The sequence below is a fragment of the Gracilinanus agilis genome, chromosome 4 (genome assembly GCF_016433145.1).
Source record: "Gracilinanus agilis isolate LMUSP501 chromosome 4, AgileGrace, whole genome shotgun sequence".
Classification (NCBI taxonomy): domain Eukaryota; kingdom Metazoa; phylum Chordata; class Mammalia; order Didelphimorphia; family Didelphidae; genus Gracilinanus; species Gracilinanus agilis.
The window spans coordinates 237202435-237213708 of record NC_058133.1 but is presented as its reverse complement, the minus strand read 5'-3'; the positions used below and the strand labels follow the sequence as shown (position 1 = coordinate 237213708).

General features: G+C 37.6%; 1 protein-coding gene across 1 annotated transcript; it reads left to right on the top strand.

The window, feature by feature from the left end:
• The first annotated feature begins 920 nt into the window (after positions 1 to 920).
• On the top strand, positions 921 to 8174 carry RCVRN (recoverin). Its single transcript, XM_044676695.1, has 3 exons — positions 921 to 1301; positions 3120 to 3231; positions 8059 to 8174. The coding sequence occupies exons 1-3, from the start codon at positions 921 to 923 to the stop codon at positions 8172 to 8174; spliced, it is 609 nt and encodes a 202-aa protein (XP_044532630.1).
• The last annotated feature ends 3100 nt before the right edge of the window (positions 8175 to 11274 follow it).

Here is an 11274-nt window from a genome sequence, read left to right as displayed (position 1 = left end):
CAACTGCATGAACGCATGGGTCGGGGTGGACATGATTGAGGGTGTAGACTTGAAACTACCACACCAATGCAACTACCAACAATTTGGAAATTGGTCTTGATCAAGGACACATGACAAAACTAGTGGAAATGCGCATGGGTAGGGGGGGTGCGGGGGGGGCGGGTTGAAGGGGAAAGGAGGAGAATGAATCATGTAACCATGTTAAAAATGAATATTAATAAATGTAAAAAAAAAAAAAAAAGATTAGAGGGGATGCATATTTTCTATTCAGATATAATGGAGGTAGCCAGGTGACTCAATGGATAAAGCACGGCCCTAGAGTCAGGAAAAACTGAGTTCAAATCTGGCCTCAGACACTTCCTAGCTGTGTAACCCTGAGTAAATAATCACTTACCTTCTGTTTAGATTAGTCCACTGAAAGAAGGAAATAGCAAACCACACCAGTCTCTTTGCCAAGAAAACCCTATAGTCAGTATTAGTGTGTGCTGTGGTCCATGGGGTCATGAAGAGTCAAACAACTGAACAACATTTTCTATACATTAAATAACAAAGGAAGCTCCCTTTTTTTGTTAAAAAGCTCTTTTTTTTTCTTCTTAAAATAAGAACTAATCTCTACATTCTGGGCCCCTAAGATCATGGTAGGAAAGATTAAACTTAGAAACACCATTTCTAAGCCAGAAAAGAATTCTCATTACTTTCTATTACTGTGTATTGACCAGACCCTAGGAAGCTCTCCTCCCCTATTTTGGGCAAAGAAGAGACAATCAGATTAGGAATGACCACAAATCCCTTTAATCCACACAGGTTTTGTCTTGGTTTTAAAACCCTAGACCTTGTGTCAAATCAGCCTCAGTTCAGGGAAAGTAGGCTAGCCACCACAAAGCATTTACTACTTGTCTGACACCCAACCTCACTCATCCATGGGAAATAGCAAAAGTGGCTCCCTGTCCAAAGAGATCTTAGAGGAGCTTCAGCTGAATACCAAATACAAAGAGGAGGAACTATGTGCCTGGTACCAGTCCTTCCTGAAGGAGTGCCCTAGCGGCAGGATAACCAAAGAGGAGTTTGAGAGCATATACTCTAAATTTTTCCCAGATGCAGACCCAAAAGCCTACGCCCAGCATGTGTTCCGGAGCTTCGACGCAAACAGTGATGGGACCCTGGACTTTAAAGAGTACATCATTGCACTCCACATGACTACAGCTGGAAAAACCAACCAGAAACTGGAGTGGGCGTTTTCCCTCTACGACATAGATGGCAATGGTGCCATCAGCAAAAATGAAGTGCTTGAGATCGTCATGGTATAGTCTAACTTTTCTCCCATCATTGGTTGGCTGGGACCCAGTGGAACTAATGATGCAGAGTCACAGACCCTCCTTTTATAGAGAAAGGAATAAGCCTAGAGAGGATAAGGGACTTGGCAGCAGTTAGTTAGTTGGCAGACTAGGGACTAAGATTTAGGTCTCCTAATTTCTAAAGTCAATGTTTCTGGATTGCACCCAAGTCCTTGATCAGGAATAGTCTAGGCAAAATCTGGGTGGGTTTACTTGATAGACATATGATAGACATAGACATATGATCATCATAAATTGATTTAAATGTTATTCTTTATGCTTGTTTCCCAAACTAATTTAACCACAGAACTATTTTGAGTTTGATGTATATTAAAGGAAGTCATATATATTAATTCAGGATACCTGAAGGTTTGGAATACTCTCCAGGATAAAGACTAGCATCAAAGAAGAGAAAATTAGGCCTACTTCTATAACCCTAAATTGCTAACTATCATAAATTATTTCACTAAGTCCTTTCATATTTAATATTTTAGAAGGAAAAATATTGCCAGGAGTCAAACTTTCTTATCTGATCTCTACTCATAGAGTACACAGAACACAGAAAGAGTGGTATTTCTAATGTATTCAATGAAATTATGTAATAAGTGTTTTTCCTATGGTCTTAGAAGAGAATGTTCCTCCTATAAAGGAAGGATCTGGGCATTCTCCAGTATTTAGATACTTTTTTTTTTCAAAACTACAAACATTACAAATTCAGATGTATAACCCATATACATTTTTTTAGTATAAATCAGAAAACTGTCAAGAAACACAAATATTTCCTTAGAAGTCTATGTACATTTCTTATTAGATATTCATTTTGCACCTTTTTTTACTATGTACCAATGCTTTTCCTAAGCATTCCCATGCCCAAGAAGCTTTGTAGTCTAACAGCAAAAATTCGATTTAGTGCTAGAGGACCTGAGTTCAAATCTCAACCCTATTACTTAATATCTGTTGATCCTGGACAAATTATTTAAGCTCTCTGATTTTATTCTTATTGTAAAATGAAAGGCTATAAAAATCTCTTGGCCACTTTCAGAGCTAAATGCTGTGATACTAGAGAAAACTTGAGCATAGAATAGACAGCATAAGACTACTTTGATCTGAGGCCTTTACCACCTCAATTTGGACCTGTATCACACAGATTCTCTACAGCTGGTGGGTTTAGGGATAATATCCTCAAGTACTCTGCAGTATACCACAGCCAACTCTGTTTGGCAAACAGAAACCACCCCTTTGTCATAGCCAAAGTCAATTTGTTGTGATTTCTTGGGGCTGAGACAGCTTGCATGAGACAATCAAGGGCTGGTTGCCATGAAGCAAAACTTCAAGTTTACCTAAATGTCTACAGTCCAATGTACAATCTTATTTCTTATTTGTATAATGACTGAAGTCTGATGAATTTTCAACTTGATTGAGTGAAATTGTATTGAGAGTCTTTAGTCTAGTTCTTCATTTGAAAGTACAAAGTCTGAACTAAAAGGGATATTGGAAATTATTTAAGACAATCATCTAATTTTACAGTGGAGGAAATTGAGACCAGATAGAGCACCACAATGTTATTGGAGTAGAACCCAGGTTGGGCTTGAAGCATGATGTTCCTCAATTCCCATATAACCACTTGGGGAGTCTTTTTTTTTTTTGGTCATGAACCTTTTGAGACCAGCTCTGACTCTTCATGAGAAAAGCTTTGATTAATGGGTCCAATACACCTATTCATACCAAATGATTGAATGCATGACTCTAACTACCAGCTCTGCTTTCCTATGTCATTTGGTATAGGCCATTTTCAAAATGATCAATCCTGAAGACCTGAAGCATCTTCCAGAGGATGAAAACACCCCTGAAAAAAGAGCTGAGAAGATCTGGTCCTTCTTTGGAAAGAAAGAAGATGGTAAAACCAATTTCTCTATTATCTTTTCCTTTTTCTCAGCCATAATTGTTTCCATACAATCACAATAGAATTTGATGGGGGATAAAGAGCAGTCTCTTATTTTGAAACAGCTTATATCAAATACCCTGGAAAGGAAAAAGACTTGGGCATCCTCATCATGGCATTTCTAGAGTAATGACTAGAAATAATGGAATCTTAAAAATTTTTGGTGTTAGAGACAGATAGCCTATATTTATTTATAATCTTCATTTAAGTGTTGAAGAGCATGTTTTTCTACATAGCATAAAACCTCAATAATTTGGGTTGACTGAGAAGGAAGCCAGTCTGAATTGATGAGAAGTCTTATTTATAGAATCTTTTGAAGTAATTCAAATTTATTACTTTCAAATCAACTAACAAAAGATCAGATTTAGAATCTACTTTTTGGATTAGATAAGAATCACTCATAATAATAACACAAAAGTGGGCCTAATTTGGTCTGACTCTCTTAAATTTGTTGAGAAAAAAAGTTGTTTGCTTATTCTGTTAGTTTACAAACTCTTTTTTCAGAGTCAGGGCAAAAAAATAGTCTACCGTTAGGCTAATTGTCACAAACTTCAGATAAGTGGAATCTAGATAAGTGAGGTTTTGCTTTGCCAAGATGCTATTTAGAGTTGGTCAACCCACTTCGCCCAACGTACTCTACTTATTTACTTGTATTCTGAAAGATAAAAGTAAGTAGAACATATGGAGACATTCTAACATTATTCTCTAACAAACTGTAAATGACATTAATTATTACCACTACCATTAACCATGAGCTTCACCATTACTACCCCACTATTACCATGAGCAGTCATCCACCACTACCAGCACTACCACAACCACCATCATCACCATCCCTACATCACTACCATTACTAATACCACCCATCATAACCAGCAACACAGCAACCTACCATTATCAGCACTGTTACAATCACCAGCACTACCATGCATCATTACCCACATTATCTTTAATCCTTCTGCTACCATAATTATAATGTCCATAATTACCATATTTCCTTTTAATTTGCCTTTTGCTCCTTTCATTTTGGCATTGTCCCAATGTAATGAGTGCATTCAAATTGCTTCCTGGTCCTTAGGGTCTCAACTATAGTGCTTCAACCCTGGCTAATGTCTCAAATTTCAAACAGTTTTCAACGTCTTGTTATCAGAATGTACTTGTCTTTCTTTCTTGTTAGGACCAATCTGAAAAATAGATCCTAGCTAGTGTAGTGCCATTGGAGTTTGGAAGGGCTTAGAATATGACAAATGAATTAATATAGTTTTTTCTCTGAAGTAAAATAAATACAGTTTAAAAGGGTCTTCTGGAGATAATGCTGTGACCCAAAGAAAAGACTCAAATAGTAGGAACTTCAGTCACTGAGTTAGACCAAAAGGCAAAAGTTATTGGATGGAAATGCTATCACCTTTAAACTTAGACAGAACTAGAATATTAGAGCTGGGATGTTAGAAATTATTTTATGAGTTATTACAGCATGGTTCAGTAGAAGATGTAGATTCAGAAGACCCAGGTTTAATCCTTACTCTGCCACATGTATGACTTTGGACAAGTTATTTAACTTCCTTGGGTATCAGTTTTCTCACAGTTAGATGAGAAGATTGGACATCTAAAGTCCCATTCATAACCTATGTTTGCATTATTCATTTAAGGTCAAGTCACTATTAAACAGCACAATTGAGACTTGAATCTTCTATTCCGTCTTCTCTTCTTAGGACCATCTCTCATTCTAACCAGAGGGGCTATGATAGTGGTATACCTGTAAATATTTAACAACCAAATCTCCAGGAAAAAAAAAAAAGCTCAGGATAAGATTTTAAGCAAATAAATCAAGCCCAGATGTAATAACTGGGGTAAAGACTAGTTTTCATCTTAGTCCTGATGTGTAGCATTTGCAGATTTCCAATTTAATAATCATGAGCCATTATGAGCTGGTTCTCACACTCCTGGGCCCATCTACCTAGCAGGCTCACAACCCAAGCAAAAGGAAAGCAAAAGATGAAATCTTCCTGGTTAATAGAATATATTCAGAGAGGATCATATGACTGATCATTTTGGGGTAGAGTCAGGGAATAGGATAAGATTGGCACTACAAAGAAGAAACTCTAAAGGTTTGAGCTCCCTGCTTCTTGAGAAAGACTGGTTCCATAGTGGGATTCGGAGAAGCTATTCTCTGAATTTTTGAGTTGGAAGATCCACCACATCCAATCTATTTCAAAAAAATGAATGCTACTTACAACATATGGGACCAATTGTCCTCCTGCTTTTGCTTGAAGCCCTCCATTAGGAGGAATCCATTACCTCCCACAGTAGTCCATTCCATTTTTGGATAGTGTTAATTGTTAGGAAGGTTTTCCTGAAATGAAGTACATGTTGGACTCTTTGCAATGTTCCCCATTGTTTCCTGGTTCTGTTATCTATGGCCAAACAAAAGAAATGTAATACCTCCTCCACATAATACTTCCAAATACTTCTCCAGGCAAAATATCTCCAGTTCCTTTAAAACATCAATGGCATGGACTCAAAACCTTTCAACAACTCATTTGTCCCCCTTTGGACATTCCTTAACTTAACAATGTATTTCTATAGTTCTCAGAACAGAATACAATCCTCTAGATGAGGTCTGACCAGAGCAGAGCACAGCAGAATTATCACTTCCTTATTCTCTTAGTCCATGATGAAAAGCAATGTCTCAATGCAGCCTAAGACTGGATTTGTTTTTTTGGCCATCATCACTCAGTTGACTCATCAAATTTGCCATCCTCTACAGCCCTCACATTTTTTTCATACAAACTACTGCCTTAATCAGATTCCTCCCTCTTCTCTTCGTAATCTTTCTATATTGCATTTTTCCCCAATTACATGCAACTTTTAACATTAATTTTCTAAAAGTTGAATTCCAAATTTCCTTTCCCTCCTCTCCACCCTCCCTGAAATTGTAAGCAATTTGATACAGGTTACATTTGTGATCATGCAAAACATATTTATGTATTGGTCATGTTCATCTTGTCCTTATAAAGATAGTTTTGCAGCCCACATTTATCCCTATTAAATTTCATCTTATAAAATTTCATCTTATAAAAAATCATTCCTACGTTCTAACCTGTCATGGATCTTTTTTGTATATAAATTCTGTAATCCAGTCAACTAATAAACACTTATTAAGGGCTTTCTATGTGCCAGGCACTGTGCTGCATGGCTAAATGCTAGATTAGCTATCTCTTTTAATTTTGTGTCATCTGCAAATTTGATAAGCCTTTAGGCAAGTCACACTTTAAACTTTATACTTTAGAGAAGTCTAATTTTAAAAAGTTAGACCATACAAAGCCAAGTATAGATCCCTTGGGCACTCCAGTAGAGACTTCTTTCCAAGTTGACATACTTATTTTGAGTGAGTTCTCACTTTCCTCAGATCCTAGTTGATGAGAAAGGAACTAGCATTTGAGACTGATTTTTGTTTTTAAGTATTATCTGATATTTTATGTCCAGGAACACCTTTTATCAGCTATTATTGGGCAGTATGGTGATACAATAGATAGTGTTGAGTCCGGAGTCAAGAAGTTTTTGTCTAGTCATGTCCAACTCTTTGTGCCCCCATTTGGGGATTTATTGTCAAAGATACTAGAGTGGTTGGCCATTTCCTTCTCCAGGGGGATTAAGGCAAAGGAAATTAGGTGACTTGCTTAAAGTCACACAGCAAGTAAGTGTCTGAGGTCAAGTCTGAATTCATGTCTTTCTGACATGAGCTACTATGCCTCCAAGCTGCCTTGATGGACAAAATCATGGAACCTGTTTGCCTCAGTTTCCTCAATTGTAAAATGGGAATCAAACCACCTACCTAATGGAATTGTTGTGAGGATCAAGTGAGATAATATTTGTAAAATATTTTGCACAGTGCCTGGCACATTATATAATGGATGCTAGATACTTATTCTCTCCTGTAGCCTTTATCAAAAGAGAAGTGTGATTCAGTGAGAAACACAGTATACTTGCAGTCAGGAGAGTTAGTTTCATGTCCTGGCCTTGTTGCTTACTATCACTGTAACCTGGGAGCTATTCACATTTATTAATATATGGTTTAGAGTTGGAAGAGATCTTGGAGGGCTATCTATCAAACCCATTCATTTCTTCCCAAGCAAGAAAATTGAGGCCTGTAGAGATGAAGTGACTTGTCAAAAATCATATAGGGAGCAAGTAGATGGGATTAAAACTGGGAAATCAAGTCTTCTTATTTCACATCCTGCATTGTCCTATATAAAGCAGATCTAGGCAGTGTGCTTGTCTTATCCCCTGCACTCAAATCTAAGATCTCTGAGGACAGAGACCACTTCTCTAACCTCTGATAGCATAGCTTCTTGTACACGTTAATTGTTCAATAAATGAATAAATGAAAAAAACAGCCAGGGTAAGGAACACAAGGCATAGACATATAGGGTTAGGTAGGAAAGGTCAGGAGTTTGAGGAGTCAAGGATCTGAGTCAGTAAGAGAACAATAGGGAGCAGGTAACATTGAAGATGTGTTCCCAGGACTGTCTGCCCTATTATATGTTCAATTCAGCTCTCTAAACTACAATTTTTTCTTCTATAAAACAGGAACCTGCCCTGCTTGCTGCATCAATTTTCTGTGGACATCAAATGAGAAAATATCTTTAAAATGTATTGTAACCATATACTCCTAACTATAACTCACATATCAGTGTGAGTTATTGTTATTTATCCCAGAGAAGATCCAGAGCTAAGGCCCCGGGCAGCTAAGACTCACTGTGTTGTTTCTTTTTCCCACAGATAAACTTACAGAAAAAGAATTTATTGAAGGCACACTGGCTAATAAGGAAATTCTTCGACTGATCCAGTATGAGCCACAAAAAGTGAAGGAGAAGCTAAAGGATAAAAAACCCTGATGCCAATTCTTCAGCCCTTACCCCTGCCACCTCTGTTCCATAATCCCATTCAAAAAAATTGAAAGTCTCCTTGTATCCTCATCTTTCCTTCTGGACATCAGGTTCAGAGGTAAAGTTACCTCACCTGGACCAAGCATATATTGCTTGCTGAATCAGTCATCTTTAGTAAATGGCAAATTCCTCTCCCGGGATATCAACCTTTCCTGCCCCAACCCCTACCCCTTAGGCTTGTGAGTGATAATCCCCTATTAGGACATAGTGCTCAGAGAGACATGAAGGTCACCCTCCTGTAATCTCCTTTGGGCGTACTGTGTCAGCATGTTCCAATAAATGTGAGAGATGATGGGAGCCCAGCTGGGCAAGCTCTGATCATGACTTGGAAATAGAAAAGACTTCTAGCTTTGAGACTTAAAGTGACCAAGGACTCCAGGGTTTGGGACACAGGCACTTAAGAAGAATAAGCTTCTGAGACAAATGGGATTCATAAAAAAGAAGTTTAATCATCTTCATACTATACTTATTTCATTACCACTGATGCCAAAGCCTCAATTCACCTATTTTACTTCCCACCCCACCTCACCCCACATTCATGTTAGAGTCTTCACCAAACATTTACAACTGCAATTCCTAAAGAAAGAATCTGGCCCATAAGATTTTAGAATTCATAGGAACTTAAAGATCATCTGATCTAATCTACTTTCTTTACAGATAAGGAAATTGATGTCTATAGATTTGCCAAAGGCAGTAAGTTACTCTTCAGTCATATCTGACTCTCTGGGACCCTTTTGGGGTAGTAGAGATTCCACAGTGGTTTTCCATTTACTTCTTCAGCTCATTTTATAGATAAAGAACTGAGACAAACAAGGTTTGTGACTTGCCCACGGTCACACAGATAGTAAATGTCTGAGGGCAGATTTAAACGGAGGAAGATAAGTCTTCCTGACTCTGTATCCTGATGCTGTATCCACTGCGCCAACTCTTTGTCATAGGAAATAACTGATTCAAAATACAAACTCAGGTCTTTTAACTCCAAATCTGTCTTCTTTTGACTACAAATTGCTTGAAGCTATATAGCTCACTTTACAAAATAGTTATAATCTAGTAATCCTTATTTTACAGGTGAGAGAATAAGATTTAAAGGATCCTATTCAGTTTGAAGGAACACATTTTTTAAACAATGCTAGTAAGTTGGAAAGCATCCAGAGGAGAAGATTGAGGATGTTGAAGAACAAACTTTCTTACTATATAAGGAGCAGTTGTAGGAACTGGTAAAATGGTTAGGCCGAAGAAGAGGAGATGTACCAGGGCATAATAATAATTGCAATAATAATAATAATAAAATGGAATGGTTGAGAGTTTAGGACAGTATAAGAAAATTGGGAAAAGCAAACTTCCTTTGCCCCACAGTTTTGCACCTCAAAACATAGACTATAAAAAGGGTTAGAATGGGCATAAGAATCATCTTGATCAATTCTCTCATTTTACAGATAAAAAATCTGAAGCCTAGAAAAGAAAATTTCAGTGCCATATAATCAGACAGCAATAGTCTAGGTCTAAAGTGTAGGGTACTGAAATGAGACCTAGATTTTCCAGGTGCCCTATATTTGAATCCTATTTCTGCTATTCCCTGTATTGTGTGATTTCAAACAATTACCTTTCCTCTCTGAGATGCAGTTTTCTCATCTGTTAAATAAAGGGCATTTGATTTCTAAGGTTCTTTCCATTTTAAAATCCTATGATCCTAAAATGTGAATCCCTCAATTCCAGTCTTCTTTCTATGTTGCCTACTATAAACTAACTTGAGTTCTAGAGGATTGAGGGTTGGTAACCAAGAGGTTAAAAACTTCACTGTAAGCCTTGAAGCCTGGTAAAGACTAACACAGAATGTTTTGGGATGCATATGATAGAGTAGAGATGCTAAGGGCTAATGCCACCTGCCAATTCAGAACTGCACAGTGAAACCTCCACACACCAGTCCTCTCAGAATAAAGCATCCCTTAATGACATTGACGTAGACATATAGAGGGTCTTGACAAGTTCTGGTCTCTTCATTTAGTGGTCAGTACAGTGGCTATTTCATATACCAGCCCCTCTCTCATTAGATTAAGGGCAAACCCTGGCTGACAAGAGGCCCACATTCAAGGTTCACATGGCTTGGACACTTGAGAGCAATTGAGGCTCTGTCTCCCAGGAGAAGCAGGATTTCTTCATTCCTCTCTCTCCACATTATATAGAGGTACAAAGAGGTCTTAATGGGAATAAAGGAAAGAAGAAATACCCTTTCCTGAAGGACATCATTCCTTTATTGACTCATTCTACATTCATTACAAAAATTCTCAAAACAGAATTTGTCTTTGGAACTCATCCTCTTTATAGGTCCATAGGATCACAGAATTAAAGCTGGAAGAGGTCATTGAGTTAAAATTGCTCCTTTTACAATGAGGAAGTTGAGACCCTGAGGAAATAAATGACTTGTCCAGTTACTAAATGTCTGAAGCAGGTTTTGAATCCAAATCTTTCTTACTCCAGCTCCTTATTCCAACTCTAGCACTTTATTCACACTTGTCTTGCTCTTAATCCATGAGCTACTGTGGTGCCATTGAGTGATACAGAACCCCTGGAGAGAATCATTGCACCCAAAGACCATTTGCTTGCTTACCTCCTTCATTCCCCCTGAATTACTCCCCTTTTCCTACCCTTAATTCACTTGGCCTTAACTATAAAGCCAAATCATGGGACAATAATCATAAACTTTGTGGAATTCAGAAGATGATAGTTTGGGGGAAACTTTAAGACCTTCTAATTCAACTCCCTTATTTTATACATATAGATTATATATATACACTTTGCTTCAACCAGAGAAGGGAAATAATTTTCCTAATGTTACCAGCAGGGGTATGCTGGAGTCAACCCAAATCAGCTTTTGAGAGCCAATTGTTAAATTTTTTTAGTGTGAGCATTTATACCTTGAAAATCAGCATATGCTTGGAATCATGGTTTACTTTATTGTTTTTGTTGGTTATTTAGATTTAAGAAAGTGATGGGAAAATTGTTAATAATACAGATTAAAGCAGTGTCATGAATGTCCCCCAGAAAGCCA